Source organism: Hylobates moloch, unplaced genomic scaffold (genome assembly GCF_009828535.3).
Source record: "Hylobates moloch isolate HMO894 unplaced genomic scaffold, HMol_V3 SCAFFOLD_21, whole genome shotgun sequence".
Lineage (NCBI taxonomy): Eukaryota > Metazoa > Chordata > Mammalia > Primates > Hylobatidae > Hylobates > Hylobates moloch.
In genome coordinates, this window is record NW_026652296.1 from 16088462 (window position 1) to 16113617 (window position 25156).

At 53.1% G+C, this 25156-nt stretch overlaps 1 protein-coding gene across 4 annotated transcripts in view; it reads left to right on the forward strand.

Moving 5' to 3' along the window:
• The first annotated feature begins 2637 nt into the window (after positions 1-2637).
• Positions 2638-25156, forward strand: part of ADA (adenosine deaminase) — a 33204-nt gene continuing 10685 nt past the window's right edge. For all 4 annotated transcript variants that reach the window (XM_058433040.1, XM_032143310.2, XM_058433041.1 and 1 more), the window contains exons 1-2: positions 2638-2778; positions 18071-18132. In XM_058433040.1, coding sequence (XP_058289023.1) covers positions 2746-2778; positions 18071-18132 — 95 coding nt within the window. In that variant the 5' untranslated portion in view covers positions 2638-2745. The remainder of the gene's footprint in view (positions 2779-18070; positions 18133-25156) is intronic.

Consider the following 25156-nt stretch of genomic DNA (forward strand, 5'->3'; position numbering starts at 1 on the left):
CCATCCATGTAAGACGTGACTTGCTCCTCCTTTGCCTTCCGCCATGATTGCAAGGCCTCCCTAACCATTGTGGAACTGTAAGCCCATTAAAGCCTCTTTCTTTTGAAAATTACCCAGTCTCAGGTATGTCTTTTTTTTTTTCTTGAGATGGAGTTTCGCTCTTGTTGCCCAGGCTGGAATGCAATGGTGCAATCTTGGCTTACCACAACCTCCACCTCCCGGGTTCAAGCAATTCTCCTGCCTCAGCCTCCTGAGTAGCTGGGATTACAGGCATACGCCACCACACCTGGCTAATTTTGTATTTTTTTTTTTTAGTAGAGATGGGGTTTCACCATGTTGGTCAGGCTGGTCTCAAACTCCTGACCTCAGGTGATCCTCCTGCCTCAGCCTCCCAAAGTCCTGGGATTACAGGCATGAGCCACCGTGCCCAGGCTCGGGTATGTCTTTATCAGCAGCATGAAAATAATGGACTAAGACAGCCACCCTCTCCCTCACTCCCACATACAACCAAACCCCAAATTCAGCTGATTTTACACGTGAAATGCAGCTTGAATATGAGTTTCTCCACTTCCCCCACTGATATCACCATGCCCTACCCAGACCATGGCAGTTGCCTCCTTCCTGGTATCCTGTCCTCCCTCACCCCCACTGGCCCCCTGTAATGCCCTCCCCTCACAGCAGGGAGCCCAGGCTTCTCAAAGTGCCCTGTGGGTGCAAGCCACCTGGGGGGTCCTGTTTGTATAAAATACAGATTCTAGTTCAGTAGGTCTGGGATGGGGTCTGAAAGTCTGCATTTCTAGTCAGCTCCCAGGTGATGTGGGTGCTGATGATTCCTGGATCACACTTTCAGTAGCTGGAGAATATTTTTTCCAAATAAAAGCGCGATTTTGTCTCGCCTCCACTTAAAACACTCCACTGACTTCCTAGCAATCCCACACCATCACTGGGTCCCACAGCCCTGGCAGGATTCAGCTCCCATCTGACCTTCTAGCCCCTTGCTCTCCACTCTCCCACCCTCTCTTTCCCTCTTGTTTATGGGTTAATTTATTTATGATGAAATGAAATCCACCCCAGTACTGGAACATTATCAATAACCTGTGTGTGGCCAGGCGTGGTGGCTCATGCCTGTAATCATGCCTTGGGAGGCCAAGGCGGGTGGATCACCTGAGATCAGGAGTTCGAGACCAGCCTGGCCAACATGGGGAAACCCCATCTCTACTAAAAATACAAAAATTAGCAGGGCGCGGTGAGACGCGTTTGTAATCCCAGCTACTCTGGAGGCTGAGGCAGAGAATTGCTTAAAATCCAGGAGGCGGAGGTTGCAGTGAGCCAAGATTTCGCCACTGCACTCCAGCCTGGGCGACAGAGCAAGAGTCTATCTCAAAAAAAAAACAAAAAACACAAATTAGCCAGGCGTGGTTGTGGGCGCCTATAACCCCAGCTACTCAGGAGGCTGAGACAGAAAAATCGCTTGAAACGCTGCGGGGGTAGGGGTGGGGGTGGGAGGGAGGCCAGAGGGGCAGAGGTTGCAGTGAGCCCAGATCGCGCCACTTCACTGCAGCCTCCGCGAAAGAGCAAAACTCCGTCTCAATCAATCAATCAATCAATCAATCAATCACCTGTACCCGGGTGTTATTTCCCTCCGTCCTTACCTCCTCCCAGCTCCTTCCCATTCACCTGAGATAACCATTCTTCACGTGTCTATGCTCATCTTTCCCTTGCTTTAAATTTTTTCCACCGATGCATGTGTCTAAACATACATACTTTTGGTTTTGCTTTTACACATTCTAAAAGTTGCACCATTGTATGCAGTTTGCCGCAACTTAGCTTTTTCACTCAACATTGTTTCTGAGACATTGTTTCTGTTGTTGTCTGGCTGAAGTTCATTCCGTTTCACTGCTGTCTAACGTTTCACGGCGTGAATATTCCGGTTTATTTGCCCACTAGCACGTGGAGGGGCATTTGAGGGTGTTTCCAATGTTCCTGTTATTCGGAATAGCGCTGGTGTGAACATTCTGCACAGGTCTCTGGCTGCGCCTGGGCGGGTTTCTTAAAGGTGAATGCCCAGGAGGGGATTGTCTGTGTTCTCCCTCCCTCCGAGCTCCAGCCTTCTTCGCCTCCTTTCACTCCCAGCTCCCTGGAGTCTCTCACGTAGAATGTCCGCTCCACCCCCACCCACCCCTGGTGAACTCCTGCAGGTTCTGCAGGCCACGGCTGGCCCCCCTCGAAAGTTCCTTAACTACACAATTATGGTGTGTGTTTCTGCGACGAGCGTCCGTCTATCCGGTGGAACGCACGCCGCTCGAGGCTTGCGATGCTCCCGGGGTCCCCGCTTCTAGCTCGGGCCTGGCGCACAGCAGCGCCCAGACTGCAGGGGGACGCTTGAAAGTTGCTGGAGGAGCCGGGGGGAAGGCAGCGCCCAGCGAGGCGGCCGGAGCGCGCGCCCACAGGTGGGTCCGGTAGGGAGCCGCGGGGCCGTAGTTTTCGGGTCGGCGGGCGAGGTCGCCGGGTCCAGAATTCCAGGAAATGCGCGATCCAGGCCGGCGGGCGGGGCGGGGGCTCCGGCGAGGGGGCGGGTCCCGGGAACGGCGGCGGGCGGGGCGGGAGGCGGGGCCCGGCCCCGTTAAGAAGAGCGTGGCCGGCCGTGGCCACCGCTGCCCCCAGGGAAAGCCGAGCGGCCACTTAGCCGGCAGAGACCCACCGAGCGTCGGCGGAGGGAGCAGCGCTGGGGCGCACAAGGGCACCATGGCCCAGACGCCCGCCTTCGACAAGCCCAAAGTGAGCGCGCGCGGGGGCTCCGGGGACGGGGGTCCAGCGCCCGGGCGGCCCGAGGGGCTTAGCGGGGCCCAGCCCGGGGCGTCCGAACCCTGGGAACGAACGGGGGCTCCTGCAGGCGCGTTATTCCTTCGGCTTAGGCCGTGGCTTGCTTGCGGGCTAATCAGGGACAATGGGGCAGAGAAGGTCCAGAACCCGGAGGCCTCCAGAGTCTGCTTCTGCCCCTGACTTGACCCCTCTGGGTCTCAGTTTCGCTGTCTGTCAAGTGGGCATCCTAGCACGGTTGAGCGCTGTGTGGGCCTGGGCAGGGGCTTGAGGTCTCTGAAGCTCAGCTGTATGATCAGGCCCGATGTCTACGCCGGTTAGGCACCTAGTGCTGTGCCCAGCGCCTACTGAGTGCTCAGTGAATGGAAGCAGCTTTGTACGCCAACGTTATGGTGGTGAGCGCCAAGGAGCCCAGGTTTGTGGATGAGCCCCGGGGAAGAACCGTGAGCCCTGCCAGAAAGGGGAGGGAGGGGAGCAGAGCACTCCCCTTCCCCCGCACGGGAAGAACAGGAGCTAGGTAGGCCCTGGGTTTGGGGCCCTAGCAGGGTTCACTCGAGGCCAAGCCATGGCCACTGGCCCCAGGGGAGAATCCTCTTGTCTCCGCCCACCAGCTGTGGCGTCTTGGGACTGGTGGGGTCAGGGAGGGTCCAGACCCCCTTGGCCTGTCTCAGAGTCCGAGAGGAGGGGCCCAGGAGTCTGCCAAGCAGGGTGAGTCAGCCAGTAGGGTGTGAGAGTGGTTGGGGAAGGAGTCAGCTGCAATCAGCCTCAACTTACCCTTCTAAGAAATAGGTGTGAGTGGCCCAGCCGGTTGGCTCACGCCTGTAATCCCAGCACTTTGGGAGGCTGAGGCGGGAGGATCACTTGAGTCCAGGAGTTTGAGGCTAGCCTGGACAACACAACTAGACCCCTCTCTCCAAAAAATAAAAAAAGTTAGGGGAAGTGTGTGTGGTGGTGCACTCCCGCAGTCCCAGCTACTCAGGAGGCTGAAGCAGGAGGATCGCTGGAGCCCAGGAGGTCGAGGCTGCAGTGAGCTGTGATGGTGCCACTGCACTTCAGCCTGGGAGACAGAGTGAGACCCTGTCTCAAAAAAAAAAAAAAGAAAAGAAAAAAAAGAAATAAGTATGAATGATGATGACAGATATCACAAAAGTGCCGGTGAGAATCTAGTGAGTGTGTATGTGTTAGTGTGAAGGAGACAGGCTGTGGGTGGGAGAGCCCACCTACCTTCTGAGGAGGGTGAGGCCTGGCCCCCACTACTGATGCCCCCAGCCCAGGGAAAATGCTCAGCTACTCCCGGTCAGAAGCTGGGAGCACTGAGGTGCTGTACAAGCCCTCCCGCCCCCAGCCCTGCCTCCTTCACATTTTACTGGAGCCAGGGGGCCCATGATTGGTGCCTCTCCTTTGCAGTCTTTTTGTTAAATGCTCTGGGCTCCCTCTGCCCTTGGGCTGGGGACCCACTGTACCCTGATGTGAATCCTATGGCAGTAGCAAAGCTCCTTGATTGGCCGGGTGCGGTGGCTCACGCCTGTAATGCCAGCACTTTGGGAGGTGGAGGCAGGCGGATCATGAGGTCAGGAGAATGAGACCATCCTGGCTAACATGGTGTAACCCCGTCTCTACTAAAAATACAAAAAATGAGCTGGGCGTGGTGGTGGGCATCTGTAGTCCCAGCTACACAGGAGGCTGAGGCAGGAGAATGGCATGAGGCTGAGGCAGGAGAATGGCATGAACCCGGGAGGCGGAGTTTGCAGTGAGCCAGGGTCTCGCCACTGCACTCCAGCCAGGGCAACAGAGTGAGATTCCGTCTCAAAAAAAAAAAGCTCCTTGATTGCGAATGTGTTGGGAGTTATGGAGAGAACAGCAGGGCCCACTTCTAGACACTTGTTGCAGACACCCACTGGATCCTTGCAGTTCTTCTGTAACAGCCCGTCAAGGGAGGGGCTCATATTATTATCCCCATTTTTTGGCCTTGCCCAGTCCTCCCATCTGATTCAAGCTGGCAGATCATTTTCCCCGTTGGGACCTCAGTGTCCACACCTGGAGGATGGAACATCAGCTGCTTATGTGGGTGTCCCGTGTCCTGAGTCCCAAGGCCACAAGGTGATGCTTGAGAGTGAAGGTAGAATGTTACCTGCCATGTGTTTGAGGCGTGACAAATCTTGTATGATTGTGAGGAGGAACTTGCCCGAGCTGGCAAGAGAAGCGGGAAGGAGTGTGAATCTCAGAGCCACTGTGACCAGAGCCAGCTCCCTACCCTCTCGTGGGTGGGAGAGATGACAGTTATAATTATTAGCATTACTAGATGCAGCTTATAGAGTGTTGATGTTTCTGTGCCAGGCACCGTTCTAAACACATTGTCTGCACTTTTCATTTAATCCAGGCACAGAAAGGTTAACTAGGCCCAAGATCACACAGCTAGGAAATGTCCAATCTGGGGTTTGAGTCCAAGGGAGGCTGGCTTCAGAATCCCATGCCTCTAACCATCTTTCCTAAACTACCTCTGCAGAAGCCTTTGGGCATAGAGGTGCCAGTGCCCCAGGTGCAAACCTCCTGAGACAGGAGCCTTTGCTGTGTCCTTCAGCTTCTCATACCTGCCACCAGCTGAGGCCTGGGACCTGGTCAGCTAGAAGAAAGCAGAGCAGGGCAGCGCTTTTCAAACTGCACTCGAATGGCCTGACCTTTAATGTTCACACTGTGATTCTGTGTGGGTCCGGGTGGGGCCTGCGATGCTGCACTGCTGACCGGCTCCCGGGAAATGCTAATGTCAACGATCCAGGAACACACTTTGCTTAGCAAGGCCCTAGGCAGCTGCCTTCTGTTGTGCGGGATCCCTATTGACTCCAATGGAGATAGCACCAGGTTCAAGAGGCTACCTTCTTTGGAGGAGGTAGCAAACAAGATATGGGGTTTTACTGGGGGCTTACACACAGGGAAGAGAGTCCAGTGGCGGCAGGCTGAGCAGAAGAACCGCAACCACTGGCAAATCATTGCAGTTTATATAGCATTTTCATTTAACACCTTCCCCCAACCACCTCCACCTAGTAACCTCATTTAACCCAAAACAAAGGGCCTCGGTCCCTATACCCCTATATGGTCAATGTCCTATGGGAATGGGGTGGGGCTCAGATGTTCCTCATAGATAAGGAATGGATCTCCAGGTTGGCCACTCCTGGATTCCTTCTCTCAGAACTCTGAACACATATTCAAGTGTGCCTGCCACGCAGGGTCATTGTCAGGGGATGCCCAAGTCAAGTTTTCCCTGTCGGGTGTGCCTCCCATGCCCCCACCTGGTTTGACTGAACACCTGCTGGGCACTGGAGGAAGTGGAAAGCGGGGTTGGAGGGGTGGCCCTTATCAGCCTATGTTCACAGGTGGCACCAGGCACTCAGGCATTCTGCATCCTGGAGGCCAGTGCTGATCACATGCCTGTTGTTATAATAATCATAACAATGGCTGTCCTTGAAGTGGTCCTGGGTACCAGGTGCCTTCAGTGACTTTTTTTTTTTTTTTGCCAGAATCTCACTGTATCGCCCAAGCTGGAGTGCAGTGGCAAGATTTTGGGTCACTGCAACCTCCTGCCTCAGCCTCCCATGTAGCTGGGACTACAGGCATGCACCACAGAGTCTCACTCTATTGCCCAGGCTGGAGTGCAGTGGTATGATCCTGGCTCACTACAACCTCCACCTCCCGAGTTCAAGCCATTCTTCTGCCTCAGCCTCCGGAGTAGCTGGGATTACAGGCGTCCGCCACCACGCCCGGCTAATTTTTGTATTTTTAGTGAAGACAGGGTTTCACCATGTTAGCCAGCTGGTCTTGAACTCCTGATCTCAGGTGATCCTCCCACCTCGGCTTCCCAAAGTGCTGGGATTACAGGTGTGAGCCACTGTGCCCGGCGAGTAACTTTTATCTCACGGAATCCTCTGGATGACTTGTCAAGGCATGGGTCTTCATCCCCATTTACAGATGAAGAAACTGAGGCTTAGAGAGTGGAGGGACTTGCCAGGGCTACACAAAATCTGAGAGCCTTGAAGCTGTAGACTGGCGAGTGAACCGGTACAGGCTGGGACAGCAGTTTCTTTCTTTTTTTCTTTTTTCTTTTTTTTTTTTTTAGACAGAGTTTTGCTCTTGTTGCCCAGGCTGGAGTGCAACAGCACGATCTTGGCTCACTGCAACCTCTGCCTCCCAGGTTCAAGTGATTCTTCTGCCTCAGCCTCCTGAGTAGCTGGAATTACAGGCATGCACCACCATGCCCGGCTAATTTTTTGTATTTTTAGTAGAGACGGGGTTTCTCCTTGTTGGCCAGGCTGGTCTCGAACTCCTGATCTCAGGTGATCCGCCCACCTCGGCCTCCCAAAGTGCTGAGATTACAGGCATGAGCCACTGCACCCGGCCAAGGGACAGCAGTTTCTAAACTGTCCCTCTCTGATGCAGAGGGGAATTGGGGCTAAATCAGCAATGTGCCTTTTCTGTCTCATATTTGAATGTCTACTCTGCACGAGGCACTGTCCTGCTTTGCATACAGTGACTCATTTAATGTTTACATCAGCCCTCTGAGGAAGGTCCTGTCCTATTATTAACTTCACTTATTATGAGGAAACCGAGACTCAGAGAGGGGAGGGAACTTGCCAAAGTCACACAGCCAGCAAGCAGCAGATCTAGACTGGAACCCAGATCTGCCTGCACTCAAGTAGAAGCTGTTCATTGCTTTGCTCATTTGCCAATCCCACCTTATGCAAAAAAAGGGGGGGCAGTGTGGGGGTAAGAGTTAGAATCGGGGTGGCAGTGTGGGCCAGTGCGTTAGCCCCGGGCTTCAGATGTACTGGGGTTGAATTTCTGCCTGCTGCTTAGCAGCTAGGGCACCTCAGGTAGACAACTCCTGAACCTCAGCTTCCCCCTCTGTAAAATGGGGTGACAAAACCAAGATCTTGGGGTTCTTGGGGAAACTGACATGCTGATTGGTTTTTGTACAGTGCCTGGCTGGTAACAGCAGGCCCTCAGGGGTGTGTTTCCTTCCTGGGGACTGGAGTGGGGGTTGCAGTAGACTCTGGGAGGCCTCTCCAGCTGCGGAATCTCCCTCCACTCTCCTCCCTCCTCCTTTTTGTCTTCCTGACACAAAACCCACCAGCTGCACTTCTTTGGGCTTGCAGTGGCTTTCAGTTACCAGAGCCACCTGTTAAAACAAAAATGTCCCTAGGAAGAGCCTGCCTTACCCATTTTCACTCACATGGCAGTTGGTGGGGGAGGGGAGCAAAGGAGACTGAGTTTCATCGAAACCTTTTGCTTCAGAGGAGGAAGGGAGGATCAGAGAGAGGAAGTGGTCTGTGGTCACACAGGGAGGCAGGGGAGGCCAGGCAGCTTCCCAGTCCTGCATTCAACCTCAGGGTGGACTTGACCTGGGTGGCTGGGGGCCCTGTGATCCAGGAGAGACTTGTCCACCTGCTCAGGTGTCTTGAAGGGGTCCCTATGGTACCCCCTGGGGTGGGGCAAGGGAGTAGGACCATGGTCTGGGTGGGGTGGTGGAGAAGAGCAGGGTGTGGGGGCAGAGTGAGGTTGGAATCTGTATTTACCCAAAGTGTTGGGGGTAGGCTTGCCCTCAGCCCTTAGTGTTCTCAGGCCCCAGAGCAGTTGTTGGGATAACCTCTGCACTCCTAGTGACCAGGGAGCTAGAACAGCAAGGAATTTGAACTTGGACACCAGCCGGGGTCAGGCTGTCTGGGTCTGAGTCCTGATTTCCCACTTTCCAGCTAGAGGAGCTTGAATGAGTCATTTAACTTCACGGTGCCTCAGTTCCCCCTCTCTAAAATGAGAATTATATCCATACCCACCTCTCAAACACCAAGTGCAGGCCTGGCTCAGAGCAGGTGCTGCAGCAATAGCTGCCATTGGTCAGCATCATCATCATGGTTGGTAATGGTCCTGCTTAAACTTTTGAGACGGAGTCTCACTCTGTCGCCCAGGCTGGAGTGCAGTGGTGCAATCTCGGCTCACTACAACCTCTGCCTCCCAGGTTCAAGCGATTCTTCTGCCTCAGTGTCCCAAGTAGTTGGGATTACAGGTGTGCGCCACCATGCCTGGCTAATTTTTGTGTTTTTAGTAGGGACAGGGTTTCACCATGTTGGCCATAACAATGGCTGTCCTCGAAGTAGTCCTGGGTACCAGGTGCCTTCAGTGACTTTTTTTTTTTTTTTTTTTTGAGCTGGAGTCTCACTCTGTCACCCAAGCTGGAGTGCAGTGGCACGATTTTGGCTCACAACCTCTGCCTCCTGGGTTCATGCGATCCTCCTGCCTCAGCCTCCTGAGTAGCTGGGACTTGGGATCCACTTGCCCTCGCTGGTCCTCCCTTCCACCTCTGTGAAGAGGAGGTCTCAAACTCCTGGCCTCAAGTGATCCACCCGCCTCAGCCTCCCAAAGTGCTGGGATTTCAAGAGTGAGCCACCGCACCTGGCCCCTGTTTAGATGGTAGCATCAGTGACCCAGCACCTTGCTATGTGGTATGAAGGGAGCGTGCTGCTCTTAAGACCTCCCGGTTTAGAGTCAAATAGCTTCCTGGCTGTGGTGTGCATTAGACTTTCTAACTCAAGGTCTTCCCGCTCTCTGAGCCTCAGTCTTGTTGCCTTTAAAACGAGTTTAAGTGTGCTGAGTCCCTATGCTGTGGCTCCACAGGAATTTCCCCAGGTGGAAGACACACCTTGCCTCCTGTGAAACCTCTGAGCAGCAGAGCTGTCAGGCCCCGTCAGCAGGAGACACTGTGGGGACTGCTCAGTCCCTTCCACTGTGTACCTCGGAGCTGGCGGAGCCTAGACGAGGCTGAGCATAGAGGGCTACCTGGAGGAAGTGGAGCTGAAACAGTTTATCAGCCCAGGGCTGCTCTGTCTCCTGGCCTCACACTAAAAGTCAGTTGAGAGGCCATAGTGGCATAAGTCACTGACCCTGGCACTGCCCAGCTCATCACCAAAAGCAGGGCTAGGGAGGGAGGGGACATTCAGCTGGCAGTGGGCACCTGTGGCTCATCTGGGTTCTGGCCACGGTGCTCAGGTTCTGTGAGCTGACCAGGCAGCCCTGGCTCCTCTGGCCCTGTGTGGGTTCTGCCAGGTCCCATGGGGGCAGGTCAGCCCCTTCGTTGTTGCAGGGAGAACACCCAGCATTGCTGAGATCGGACACGGAGACGAGGAAATAACGGTGTGGTCGTTGAACACATAGAGAGCACCAGGTGCTGTGCGAGGTGCTGAGGACATGACATGATGACACAGACAAGGTCCCCCCTCTCAGCAAACGGCTCATGAGGGAGACAGACATGTTACATACATGAACCTGAGAAGTCAGATGAAAACAAAACAGAGCGATGTGTTTGGGAGGCAAACCCAGCTGCTGGAGGGCGAGCAGGGCCGTCTACCTCCAAGGCAAACCCAGTCAGATTAGTTCTCCCTGGAGAGCCTTGGGGACAACTAATCTGACTGGGTTTGCCTTGGAGGTAGACGGCCCTGCTCGCCCTCCAGCAGTTGGGAACATGGAAACATGAGTCAGATCTGGGAGTATCTGGCCCAGGAGTCCAAGACTTGGGTCCTCATGGTAGCTCTGCCACCGACACACTGAGTGACCTTGGGTAAGTGAACCCACCGCCCTGGACCTCTCTGGCACGCATCTCTTGAGAGCAGGGACTTAGTGCATTTCCCGAGGGCCTCCACGGTGCCTGGCACATAGTGGGGCTTAGTAAATATTTGTTGGTAACTGAGGATGCTTCCTGTTCACATCAGCGCTGGGAGGATTTCCTGCTGTTCAGACAGATGCTGGGCTGGCTGTGAGTCAGCCTTGCAGAGAGCAAAGGCAGTGGGAAGGGGCATGAGATTCCCCTCTGGAGAGGTCAGGAGGCCAGGTACGGTCTCGGCCTGAGTGCCAGGGAGAGGGTGTGGCCTGTGGGCAGGGCTTGGGCTGAGGCAGAGGGACTTGAGTTCCACCCTAGCTCTACCACCATCAATTTGTATAACCCTGCACAGGCCACTGAACTTCTCCGGGCTTAGCCTGGCAAGTCCATTTCCCCATCTGTAACATGGGCCGATATGTACATTGCCTAGGGATTAAGATTAAATGAGATACAGGGTCTGAAAACAGTAGGTAGCTGCTTTATCATTATTATTATTTCTGTATTATTGATGTCTGAGGCTTGGCCCACAGAGGCAGTACAGTAGAGTGGTTAGGAGCTCAAGAATCAGACTAGGGTTCAAATTCTGACTCCATCACTGACTGTTTTGGGGTACTTCTTTGAACCTCAGTTTCTTCATCAGCAAAATGGGAGTGAACTCTCTACCTTGCTGGTTGTAAGGATGAAATAAGATAATGCATATAGATGGTCTAGCACATAGTAGATACTCAAAAGTTCGAGGCCACTGCTGACCCTTTTCCCTGAAAGGGGACAGGAAAGCTGGGTCCCCATCCCATTGTCATTGTCATCTGCAGTAGGCTGACAGACTTCCCATGGTGTGTGGCAGTTTTCTAGAAAATTCAGTAGGAGGCCTGCCTGAGCTTGAGCCACCTGTGGAGGTGGCTTCCTGCCTCTGCTCCACACCTGGGCCTCTTCTCAGGCAGCTGTGAGAAGGGATGAGTGCCACTGGTCATGGTGGGCAGCTGGCTCTGCTTTCCCCCTTCCCAGAGGCGCTCCTGCCTCCTGCCTGGCTCCCTGAACCCCCAGCTTCTGCACCCCGGCACCGTCTAGCTCCTGCTCCACTGAGCACCCACTGTCTCTGATGCTGCCTTGAGTACTTCCGTATGTTATTCAAATCCCAATCAGATCTTCCCTCCCGCAGTAGCTGGTCTTCTGTTCTGGCTTCCTGCCATCCTGTCCTCCACACAGCAGCCGGGAAAGGTTTTTTTAAAGGGGACTCTCCGATTTAACACACTTGGGTGGAAAACCCTTTGCTTCGGCCTCTGCAATCTCCCTGCCCCCTCTCCACTTTGCCCTGGCCTCATTTCTCACCACTAACCTCACTCTGCACTCTCGCCAACTCCCCGCCTGCTTCCTGATTCAGACACTAAGCACACGCAGCTCCCCTGCCTGGAGCCATTCTCCCCCTCCTTCCTTCTTTCTTCTCCCTGGCGAACTCCTTCTTTAAGTGATCTTTTCCCAACACACTTTCTAAATTGCCCCCACCCTGGTGTGATTTTTCTTTATCTCATAGCACTTGGTTCTGCTTCTTATCACAGTTTGCAAAGCCGAGTTCAGAAAGGTGTGTTTGCTCATTCTCAGGCAGGAGAGGCTACCTTGTGCTGCTGCAGTAACAAACAGCCCCCAGGTCTGAGGGGCCTGCAGAGACCCAGGTTGACCTCATACTGCTTGTCCCTCCAGGGCCTCCAGTGAGGTTTCGGCTCCTTGGATCACTCAGGGCCCCAGGCAGATGGGAAGATTCCACTCTGAACATTGCCAATTGTTGTGCCAGAGTAAAGCAGAGCTGGGAGGTGGGCTCTTGAATTGGCATTTAAATACTTTTGCCAGGCGGGGTAAGGCAGCTCACGCCTGTAATCCTAACACTTTGGGAGGCCTAGGTGGGTGGATCACCTGAGGTCAGGAGTTCAAAACCAGCCCGGCCAACATGGTGAAATGCTGTCTCTACTAAAAGTACAAAAATTAGCCAGGCATGGTGGCGGGTGCCTGTAATCCCAGCTACTTGGGAGGCTGAGACACGAGAATCCCTTGAACCTCAGAGGCAGAGGCTGCGATGAGCTGAGATCTTGCCACTGCACTCCAGCCTGGGCAACAGAGCCAGACTCCATCTCAAAAAACAACAACAACAACAAAAAAACCCAAGTAAATAAATAAATACTTTAGCCAGAAGTAGCCATGCAGACCTCCCCCAACCAGTCCCACCCACAAGGGGACGTGACTACCGCCCCCATTCACTGCCTGATCCTCCTGTTCTCAGGAGCTCCACGGCCAGGCCTGGTTTGACCTTCTCACTTCCTCCTACCTTCCCAGTAACCTCATGCAACTCCTTTCACTCAGCCTCAATCATCCCCATGAGTGTTTAAACTTGCCCAAGACATTCCCCTTTGAAAAAGCCTGCCATTCTCTTGACCCACATGCACGTCCTGCCCCCTCCAAGGCTGCTAGTTCCTTTAGGGGCAAAATTGTGAAAGAGTAGTCTAAACCTTCTTCCTCTTCTTACCTCCACTTCTTTCTTACCTTATTCCCATGCGGATTCTACCCTCACTCAGGCCTCTAGAACGGTTCCTCTAGGGCAGTGGTTCCTAATCTTGACTACAGGTTTTTAAAAAAAAATCCTCCACCTGGGCCTGCCACGAAGGATTTTTCTTTAATTGACCTCAGATGGGGCTGAGGCCTGGGGAACTGGCCAGAACTTCCCGTGCTCCTAACTTGCAGCCGGGGTTGAGAACTACTCCTCTGAAGCCCCCAGTGCCTGCGCTTTTAGCCCGACGGACGTGTTTCTGCCCTTCCATCCTGTGACCTCCAGCAGGGCCTGACCATGTGAGTTTCCTGTGGCTGCGGTGACAAGTTGCCACACCCTGCATGGCTTCAACCAACAGAAATGTGTGCCCTGGCAGTTCTGGGGGCCAGAAGTCCAACATCAAGATATCATGAGAGCCACATGCCCTCTGAAGGCTCTCGGGGGAATCCATTCCTTGCCTCTTCTGGCTGCTGGTGACTCCAGGCATTCCTTGGCTTGTGGCCGCATCATTCCAGTCTCTGCCTCTGAGGTCACGTTGCTGCTTCCTCTTGTGTGTGTTTCTCTTAAAACTCTCTGCTTCTGTCTTATAAGGATACATGTGATTGCATCTAGGGCCCAACCAGATAATCCAGGATAAACTCTTCCTGTCAAGACGTTTAATAATCACACTTTGCCATATAAGGTAATTTTTTTTTTTTGAGATGGAGTTTTGCACTTTCACCCAGGCTGGAGTGAATTGACATAATCTCGGCTCACTGGAATCTCCGCCCCCCAGGTTCAAGCAATTCTCCTTCCTCAGCCTCCCGAGTAGCTGGGATTATAGGTACCCGCCACCATGCCCAGTTAACTTTTGTATTTTTAGTAGACACGGGGTTTCACCATGTTGGCCAGGCTGGCCTCGAACTCTTGACCTCAGGTGATCCACCTGCCATAAGGTAATATTTCTTTTTTGAGAGGGAGTCTTGCTCTGTTGCCCAGGCTGGAGTGCAGTGGCTCAATCTCTGCTCACTGCAACCTCTGCCTCCCAAGTTCAAATGATTCTCCTACCTCAGCCTCCTGAGTAGCTGGGACTACAAGGTGCATGCCACCATGCCTGGCTGATTTTTGTATTTTTAATAGAGAGGGGATTTCACCATGTTGGCCAGGCTGGTCTTGAACTCCTAACCTCAAGTGATCCACCCACGTCGGCCTCCCAAAGTGTTGGGATTACAGGCACGAGCCACCGCGCCCGACCCATATAAGGTAATATTTACAGGTTCTGGGGATTAGGATTAGCATGTAGACAGCTTTGTGGGGGCCACCATTCAGCCCACTATGCTAACCCTGTGAACCGTTGCTCGCTCCTCCTTGACATCTGATGGCCCAGCCCTCTGCATACCACACACCCTCCCACCTCTCTGGCCATGGTTCCGTAGGCTCAGCCTCCTCCGTAAAGCCACTAAGTGCTTGCGCTGGTCCAAGCTTCATCCTAGGCCTTTTCCTTACCTCCCTTGATGTTCTCTCCCTAGGTGAGCTCCTTCAAGCCCACAGCTTCTGCACTCACCCACACTCCTACCTACATTCCCAGCTTGGGCTTCTCAGGCCAGCTCTAGATTCTTGTATCCCATTGGCTTCCTCCATTTACCTTTGGATATCTCAAAGGCATCTCCAGTTGGCTGGGTACGGTGGTTCACACCTGTAACCCCAGCGCTTTGGGAGGCCGAGGTGGGCAGATCACTTGAGGTCAGGAGTTCAAGACCAGCCTGGCCAATATGGTGAAACCCCCATCTCTACTAAAAATACAAAAATTAGCTGGGCATGGTGGTGGGTCCTTGTAGTCCCAACTACTCGGGAGGCTGAGGCAGGAGAATCACTTGAACCCGGGAGGTAGAGATTGCCGTGAGCCGAGCTGGAGCCACTGCACTCCAGCCTGGGCAACAGAGCAAAACTCTATCTTAAAAAAACAAAAAACAAAAGGCGTCTCCAGTTTAACATAACTAAGACCAAACCAATCATGCCTCCCTCCCCCGCATCCTCCCTCCTGGAGGGAGCTCAGGACTTGGTCTTCTCTTCCAGAGTTCTCTGTCTCACACTGCAGGAATTGCTCCCCACCCACGCCTAACCTGGAGTGTGAGCCTTGGCATCTCTTTCTATCCACCTGTTTTTCCTCTATGCACCTCACAACCCTGGTCCAAGCCACCGTCATCTTTCAAATGGTTGCAGTAGCCTCTAACTGGCCTGGGGTGAGCCATCCTCTTTCTCTAACCAGCTGCCAACCCTGCGATGGCTTCTGTGTGCTTTCCAGATAAAGCCTGACTCCTCGTGGCCCGCAGAGCCCTGCCTGAGTGGTCCTGTCCTGCAGCCTCTCCAGTACCATGAACCCTCCCTTCTCTGAACCTCTATTTAATCCCTTTCATACACCCCGTTTTCTCCTGCCATGGGGCCTTGCACATGCTGTTCCCTCTGCCTGGAATTTTCTTCCCGCCTCCCTCCGCACCCCTGCCTTGCGTTGCAGGTTCCTCTCTGTCCTTTAGCTTTTCGCTCAGGCTCATTGTTGGCCCTCTAGATGTGTTCACTTCTGTTGTTTGTTACCCTCTGTCATAGGACTGTGTTTGTACTTCCCAAGGAGTCGTCTTGGTTTGTGACTGTACATTTTCCCATGTGACATTTGCTTAATGCCTCTCCCACTCTGGGGCCTGTAAAAGCCCTAGGAACAGGACTTGGACCCTTCTGTTTAACTCTACAATCTACCATCCAGCAGGAGCCCAGGCCTTCCTTGACTTTTCTTTTATTTTTATTTTTTATTTTTGAGATGGAGTTTCGCTCTTGTCGCCCAGGTTGGAGTGCAGTGGCATAATCTCGGCTCACTGCAGCCTCTGCCTTCCGGGTTCAGGTGATTCTCCTGTCTCAGCCTCCCAAGTAGCTGGGATTACAGGTGTGCACCACCACGCCCAGCTAATTTTTTGTATTTTTAGTAGAGATGGGGTTTCACCATGTTGGCCAGGCTGGTCTCAAACTCCTGGCCTCAGGTGATCCACCCACCTCGGCCTCCCAAAGTGCTGGGGTTACAGGCGTGAGCCCCCATGCCCAGCCTTCATTGACTTTTAGTTGACAACTATTTAGCATTCACTATGTGCCAAGAACTCCCTGCGTACTAATGCAGTTAACCCTCACGAAGCCTAGAAGGAAGGACTGTCATTCTCCCCATTTAACAGATGAGGATGCCGAGGCACAGGAAGTGAAGTGACTTTCTCAGGGTCAGGCAGGGAGTGAGTGGAGGAGCCAAGATTCCAGTTCTAACCGCATGATGCTCTATACAGTGCGACTCCAGCTCTCTGGCTGGGCCCTCTCCATAGCCCTGTGAGGGTTAAGGATAGAAAACAGGCTCAGAGAGGTGAGGTCCCTTGCTTGAGGTCACACAGCTGGTTGGCCGTTCCCTGGGCTATAAGCTTCAGTATTCCCAATGCTGAGCATATTTTGAGAACCCAAGAAACAAACATTTGGCTGGGTGGGAACTGAACTCATTTTGTCAGGGAATTCAACAACTAAGTTGGCCCTGAGACTGGGTGTGAAGGCCACTCTGTCCCTTGCCAGCTGGATGACCTCAGGAGAGATCTGATGACTCTGAGGTCCTGCTGATGGGACCTCTGGTGTCTCTGTTCCCTGCTGGCCTCCCATGGGCCTGGGTTGGGTTTCCTCTGCAGGAGGCAGCTCATGTATGTGCTCCTAGACGCCCTTGGGCCAGCAGCTCCTTGGCTGTTCCTTCCTGAGCCAGGGCAGCCAACTTTCTTATCCAGCTCTCCATGCTCCCCACCCCAGCATGAGATGTCAGCTGAGAGTTTTCTGGATCTCCCCTTGGCTAGGGGGAAAGCTTCCATCATTTGGAACAGGAACAGCAGGAACAGCAAAGTCCCTTTCCCCACCATCTCCCACTGCTGGTTGTGCTTCTCCTAACAGCTCGTGGTAAACACCCTGACTGAGTGGCAGGGGCTGTTTCCTCTGGGCTATCCATGTCCACCTACACTGCCCTTTTTCAGCCTTACAATTTTTCTTGGACAGGCATAATAGTCCATTGTTTTTCAGTTGAAGAAACTGAGGCTCAGAGAGGTCAAGTGTCTTGTCTGAGGTCACACAGCAGAACTGGGAGTCAAGCCAGATGGGCTGTCTCCAAGGACCCTACTCTTAAACTCTGGAGTACTAGAAAGATCTTCTGTTGCCTAATATTGATTCCTGATAGGCTATGCCTGAGTAGCATCTGCTTTTGAAAATGGAGCCTGGGTCGGTTGCGGTGGCACATACCTGTAATCCCAGCACTTTGGGAGGCTGAGGTGGGTGGATCACCTGAGGTCAGGAGTTCGAGACTAGCCTGAGCAACATGGTGAAACCCCATCTCTACTAAAAATACAAAAATTAGCTGGGCATGGTGGCACCTGCCTATAGTCCCAGCTACTCAGGAGGCTGAGGCACAAGAATTGCTTGAACCCAGGAGGTGGAGGTTGCAGTAAGTGGAGATCGAGTTACTGCACTCCAGCCTGGGAGACAGAGTGAGACTCCATCCATCTCAAAAAAAGAAAAAGAAAATGGATCCTGAATTTTGATATATGCTGTGGCTCTTTCCTAGTTTGGGACATCTGGGTCAATCCCTTTTGTTAAAGTAGTTTATTTAGTTGGCTGAGAGTGGGAGCTGCCTACGTGACCTGGAGCACAAGCTTTGGAATTGGGCTTGGGTTAGAATTCCGCCTCTGCCACTCACCAGCTGCGATTAAGAACAAAGATGCTGGGTTGGGCTCCTGCTTTTATTACTTGCAAGCTGTGTGGCCTTGGATGAGATATTTAACCCCTCTGAACCTCAGTGTCCTCAATTGTGAAAGAGATTGAGATAACAGCTGAACCCATATCCCAGGAGCGGATTAAACGAGATAGTGCAGTACAGAGTTTACTGAAGTGTGTGGGGTCAGCAGCCAGCCAGTAAAATGGTGGCTAATGGTTATCATGATTAATGTTAACATTAAGCTCTGAAAAGTCCTTCGCGAACTCATAGGTGTTTGTTCTCTCTCTCTCTTTCTCTCTCTCTTCCCCCTGCCCCCTTGAAGGTAGAACTGCATGTCCACCTAGACGGAGCCATCAAGCCTGAAACCATCTTATACTATGGCAGGTAAGTCCACAGAGAAGAGCCCTCTCTCCCTGGGATTTGAGTGGGGTCCACAGTTCCACCCAGAGGCCCCTGGGGAATTCCAGGGTCACTGTTCCTTCTGTCTCCCTGTGGGAATCAAGCCAGCTCCAGGCCAGAAGTAGGGCTCTAGGGACATGGAGGCCTCAGCACTGAGCTGGAGACCCGCAGACCAACTCCTGAGCTTTCTGGGCCTCTGAGTCTTGTCCTCCTGGTGTCAGGTGAGCCAGGCCTGCGCGTGCTCTCCGCACCCACCCACATACGTGCATGAAGGTAGTTCCCAGGGCTGAATCAGTCTTTTTTTTTTTTCTTTTGAGATAGAGTCTTGCTCTGTCACCCAGGCTGGAGTGCAGTGGCACGATCTCGGCTCACTGCAAGCTCCGCCTCCCGGGTTCATGCCATTCTCCTGCCTCAGCCTCCCGAGTAGCTGGGATTACAAGCACATGCCACCACGTCCAGCTAATTTTTGTATTTTTAGCAGAGATGGGGTTTCACCATGTTGGCCAGGCTGGTCTCGAACTCCTGACCTCAAGTGATCCACCCAGCTTGGCCTCCCAAAGTGCTGGGATTACAGGCATGAGCCACCGTGCCCGGCTCCTGTCTTTTGACTTAGCTGAGAGCCTATAGCAGGTGATGTGCCCACATGAGATGCCAGTACCATTTGTTGAGCATCTCCTAGAGCTTGGCTGGGCTTTATCAGCTCATTGAATTCCTCCACGCTTGGAAGAGGAGGATATGCTCTCTGCATTTTACTGAGGAGGGAATGGGCTCAGACAAGACAGTTGTCCAAGGTCACACAAATTAATAGCAGATCAAGAATTGAACCCAAGGCTGTCTGACCCCTAAGGTTTTACTATATCATCAGGGTCATAACTTGCTAGGAGTCACAGAAAAGTGGCTCCCCCACTCTGGGCCCAAATCTCTGCATCTTCCAAGTGAGAACACACTTCCTGCCTCAGCTCTCAGAGATGCTAGGGGGCCAGAGGGTCCCCCTGTTCCCCAGCGGGGAAGGTTCTTCCCTTCCTACCCAGACCTCAAGGGCTCACAGCAGCTCCTCTCTTAGGACCAGCATTTAAGGGCAGGGACTTCGAAGGCCAGTGGATCTGGATTCAAATCTGGACATATTGTCTCCTGTCTGCGAACTTTGTCTCTATCAACTGAGGCTGAGAACAGGCCCTCCCTAGAGAGATGACCTAGGAGATGACCTCTGGATTCAAATCTGGACACATTATCTCCTGTCTGCGAACTTGGTCTCTATCAACTGAGGCTAAGAACAGGCCCTCCCTAGAGAGATGACCTAGGTTCCTTGTCCGCCCAGCCCTGCCCCAGCCGACCTGTGTTCCTCGCATGTTTGCACAACACTCATTTTGTCTGGAGCTGAAAGAATTCAGCCTCTCCCTCACAGTCTTGAAATTCAGCTCGGGACCCAAATTTGAACATTTCTGCTCCATAAGCCAGAATCCTGTTATTCAGAGGCCTGCCCCTGTGGAGAGAATGAGGGATCCCTGGGGGGTTGCCCCCAACTCTCGCGAGCATCTGCACCAACTCCCTGAGAGATTTCTGGTTTAAGTCCACTGTTCTCCATCTTTTCGCACTTCCAGGGACCTTTTTCTGCCCCAGGAGGCTGCCATTGATTTGATTCCGTTTAACTGCAAGGCATAAGCATATTAGCATCTCCTGTGTGCCAAACACTTCTTTAAGCACTTTGCCCGGGTTAAGTTATTGAATCCTCACAACAATTTGTCAGATAGGAACTCTATTGCCGTCATTTACAGATGAGGAGACTGAGCTGTGGTAGGTGGAGTAAGGTGCCCAGTAAGCACAGGGCGGAGGTTTGAACCCAGATAGTCCGCCCCGAGTCCATGGCCCTGGCCATTACCCCCCGTCAGAGGTTTTGGTGAAGTGACGCACGTAAAATGCTTAGTTCAGGGCCTAGCACACATTAATGTGCTCCATAAATGTCACTTAATGATAATATTCTTATTCATTAGAGCTTATGTCTTTAAGTGGAGTGAAGCCTCTTGGCTTATCTCTGCCTGGCCTTTGCCCATGTCAAGCGGCCAACTTGCCAAAAGGCCCCTAATGAGGTTGTTCAGTGGGGCACCAAGATGAGATCGAACCCAGGCACTCATTAAGGGGTCATGGAGGGCTCATCAGCTGCAGCCAGGGACTGGGAGCTCCGGGTGGGGCCAAGAGAAAGGGGAAAGGAGCCGCCGGGAGGGGCACTGGTCTGATTGTCCATTCCTCATACCATCTCTGGGCCTTGGAGATGGCATGAGGCAGGTGCCAGCTGGAGCTTGGCCTGAAGTCAGCAGGCAGGGAACTGGGGAGTTTGTCACACTCAGATATGGGTGTCTGTAAATGCACACAAATATGGGCTAAAAGTGGAAGGAGGAGGGGAGCCCCTGGCTTGAGCCCCGCTAGGCCCAATTCAGTGGCCTTTTTTCCAGCTCTGGGATTCAGGCCTGCCTCATTAACTGTCCTCACCCATTTCTCCTTCCTCCAGTTCCCAGGATTCTGGCCTTTTCAGGGGCCTCTCCAGCCTCTTTCTCAGTCTTGTTTATAACCCTGTCAGCTATTTCTACAGAGATTCTGAACCTGGCTGCTCTTTCCTCCGATCACTGCCCTGGTCTGGGCCACCACTGCCCCTCCCTGGTGCTGTGGCCTCCTGATTGGTCTCAGCCATCTACTCTGGCCTTCCTCTCTACGGGCCCCGTAGTGCTGTAGTTGAAGCAAGAGCCTTAACCCATGGTCTTCCCAGCTCATTCCCCACCTTCCCCATCTCATTCAGGGTCAAAGCCAAAGTCCACACATGGGCCTTAAAGTTCTGCAAAGCCTGCATTGCCTCTCTGACCTCTCTAAGGCTCCTTGCTTAGTCCACACTGGATGTTTTTCAAACATGCCAGACCTAGGAAACAAAGAGAGGCTGGGTTACTTGCCCAAGGTCACACAGCCTTTAAGCCACAGAGCTGGGATTCAAACCCAGACCACTGGGCTTCAGAGTCTGCTCTTTCTCATGACACACAAAGTTTCATTTCTTCCTCTGTGCACCCCTACATGGAAAATATTATCATGTTTTACTGACAAGGGCACCAAGGGCCTTAGAGGGGAGAGCTCCTGCCTGGGATGATGTGATAAATAGGGGTGGGAGATGGACTTGACCTGCAACCCCTGAGCTCATCCTCCCTCCTTCCCTCCCTCCCTGGGCTCCTGAGGTGGGGCTTCTTGTGGCTGTGTTGCCCACCAAGGCCGGAAGAGGACCAGACAGTGCCCCAGCACAGCAGCTGTGGCTGACCATGGAGTAGGGATCATCTAAGAACATAGCGTGCGTGGTGGCTCAAGCCTGTAATCCCAGCACTTTGGGAGGCCGAGGCGGGTGGATCACCTGAGGTCAGGAGTTCAAGACCAGCGTGGCCAACATGGGGAAGCCCCGTGTCTACTAAACATACAACAAATTAGCCAGGCGTGGTGGTGCGCACCTATAATCCCAGCTACTTGAGAGGCTGAGGCAGGAGAATCGCTTGAACCAGGGAGGTGGAGGTTGCAGTGAGTCGAGGTTGTGCCATTGCACTCCAGCCTGGGCAACAAGAGCAAGGCCCCATCTCAAAAAAACAAAAGAAAAGAAAAAACAGAGCGTGGCCCTATGAGGAGCTTCGGCTTGTGTGGGTGGCCAGGGACAGCAAGAGGTGCCAGGGCCCTAAGAAGAGCTCTTTCCTGCTTCAACTTTGGGCTCCAGATGGGCACTTTCCAGCTCAGTCTGAGCAGCTTCTAGAAGCCGTGTCCCGTGGGAGACACTGGGAGTCCCCTGTGCTCTTTGTCTTCTGTCGGGCCCCCACATTAGCTCTCTGGCCTCAGCTCTGGCTTCCCTCCATTTTGTTTCCCATGCAGCAGCCAGAGGAGCTTTTAAAATAGTAAATTATTTCATGCTAGTCCCCTGCTTGAAATCCTACAGTGCCTTCCCAGTGCTTTCAGCCAAAGCCCCAGTCCCTTCCTAAGCCCAGCCTGGCCCTGCCCTCCCTGGTGCATCATCTACACAAATGCCTGCTTTCTGACCTCCAGCCACCCTGCGCTTCCAATGCCCACCGCTTCCTGCCTGCAGCCTTAGCACAGACCCCTCCCTGCCCAGAACCGCCCCCACCCCAAGGCTTCTGCTGAAATGTCACCTCCTCAGAGAGGCCTTCCCTGGCTGCTCTGTCTAAACTGTGTTGAAAAGATCCTTCTTGATGGTTGTTGAGGAGGGAGGCTGGAGAAGAAGAATCGAATAGGAGAAATAGAAAGCAAAATAATTTGTTCTTGGGGACTGGCTGGTGGTGGGCATGGGGAGGTGCCCATCTCTGGTGTGGGCAGCTGGGCAGATGGAGGAGCCGTATTTGGAAGTGTGGAACCCGAGAAGGGAGTGAGCTAGAGGAAGGGGAAAGGTGGCACGAGATGCCTGCCTCTCAACAGGCAGCCAGACACATGGGTCTGTCTTGGTCACTGCTATCTGCCCAGTGCCCAGCACATCACAGGCCCTCAGTGGTGGTGTGTGGGCATAGAGAATTAGAAGCTGTGGACCTCTGGATCCTGAGCTGAAAACCACCAAAGGAGATGAGTTGGCCTGGCCAGGTGTGTGAAAGGCAGAGTCTGAGAGAACAGCCAGAGGGCAGAGCCCCTGCAGGTGGAGTCCCGGGGGCTGGAGGGAGACCGTTAGGAGAATTGCACATGGCTGGTGCAGCAGGTCACAGGAAAATGTGGCCACTGGGTTTGGCAATATGGGAGCCAGAGCCCTAGCATCATCTTCCTGCCTTCTACCCAGCACTTCCAGAGTGATATCCTGAACAGTGTTTGACAACTGGTACAAGCTCTTCAGGGGCCACAGTTACTGGGCAAGCCTTTGTGAGGGTGACTTTGGGGCAGCTGGCCAGCAGTAGGAGGGGAAGCCGTCTCAGGGGAACCCGAGGCACTGAGCTCCGACCTCCAGGTGCCAGTGCCGCACCAGGGCACCATTCCCCTGCAGGCTCTTACAGGGATTAGGGCCTGGTAAGGAGCCGTGGTGGGCTGACTAGCAGGCTGGTGGGCACCAGGGTGACCCCTTGGTGGTACCTTCTGGGCACTCGTGGGGACCGGGGCTAACAGATGGGGAAGGGAGCACATTCAGGGGGCTTAGGAAACATATTTATATAGGGAAACATTTTAATATTTTAATAACAGAAGCCATTCAAGGACTTACAAACTTACTTACTTACAGATACTATTTGGTCAAACCTCTGTTTCTTTGGCATTTTCCTCCTTTTTTCTTTTTTCTTTTTTTCTTTTTTTGAGACAGGGTCTCACTGTGTCACCCAAGTTGGAGTGCAGTGGTGCAATCTTGGCCCATGGTAGCCTCGACTTCCAGGCTCAGGTGGTCCTCCTACCTTAGCCTCCCAAGTAGCTAGGACTACAGGAGCACGCCACCACGCCTGGTGAATTTTTGTGTTTTGAAGGGGTTTCACCGTGTTGCCCAGGCTGGTCTCAAACTCCTGTGCTTAAGCGATCTGTCTGCCTTGGCTTCTCAAAGTCCTGGGATTACAGGTGTGAGCCACTGTGCCCGGCCTCTTATTTTTCTGTTCCTGCTTTGTGGATAATTGGATGCTTGGACCTCTTGATTTAACCTTCTAATTTTCTTAACTGTTTACTCCTATTTTTCATCACCTTGTCTTTTGTTCTACTTTGTGGAGGATTTCTTCACTTTTAGCTTCCAGTTCCTTTTTTTTTTTTTTTTTTTTTTTGAGATGGAGTCTCACTCTGCTGCCCAGGCTGGAGCGCGGTGGCACAATCTCGGCTCACTGCAAGCTCTGCCTCCTGGGTTCACGCCATTCTCTTGCCTCAGCCTCCCAAGTAGCTGGGACTACAGGTGTCCGCCACCACGCCCGGCTAATTTTTTGTATTTTTAGTAGAGATGGGGTTTCACCGTGTTAGCCAGGATGGTCTGGATCTCCTGACCTCGTGATCCGCCCACCTGGACCTCCCAAAGTGCTGGGATTACAGGCGTGAGCCACCGCGCCTGGCTGCTTCCAGTTCTTTTCTTACATCCTGACGGTTGCTGCCGCATTCTCTTGTAAATTTCCGGGGGCTCGTTCTTAGGTTCTGAATGTTCCCTCATTTCAAGGATGTTGTGTCTTCTCATCTCTTTGAGGATATTCATGTCTTTTTTGTTTTGGTTCTTAGGTTTTCATCTGTTCTCTGCACTGTTTCCTCAGAGTGCTTTTGTCTATTCTCTTGTTTTGTCCCTCATGTTAGAAGCATTTCTTTTTTTTTTTTTTTTTTTTTTGACAGAGTCTCGCTCTGTCGCCAGGCTGGAGTGCAGTAGCATGATCTCGGCTCACCACAACCTCTGACTCCCTGGTTCAAGCGATTCTCCTGCCTCAGCCTCCCGAGTAGCTGGGATTACAGGCACGCACCACCATGCCCAACTAATTTTTGCATTTTTAGTAGAGATGGGATTTCGCCATGTTGGCCAGGATGATCTCCATCTCCTGACCTCATGATCCTCCCGCCTCGGCTTCCCAAAGTGCTGAGATTACAGGCGTGAGCCACCATGCCAGCCTAGAAGCATTTCTTAATGTCTGGTGTTCTCTGGCTGTCCCTTTTATCTTTAAAAAAAGGGGAGACTGAGGCTCGAGGTGACCTTGTGAGCTGGAAGAGAGCCGGGATGGGAGGAGGAGGCAGGAGCATGTGCAGAAGGGAGGAAGCCCCCCGAGCTTGCACCCTGCTTCCCGTGGCTGGGAGGGGAAGCCGAGATGCTTGGGGAGAAATGGAGACTCTAAGCCAGAGGGGCTGTTTCCAGCATGCCCTTACTGAGCGCTGCTGTTGTCCAGCCTGGTGTGGTGGCTGTGGGCGGGGAGGGGAGAGAGGTCTGAGCTGGATGGCGGCCCACTGGGCCCCTCCCCTGAGGCTCCGCCAGCCCTCTCCCAGTGTGCTGGGCCGGGCAAGCCTCTGATGTGCCAGCCAGATGGAGGGTGGAGAAGTCCTGACGCCTGCCCCTACCCTG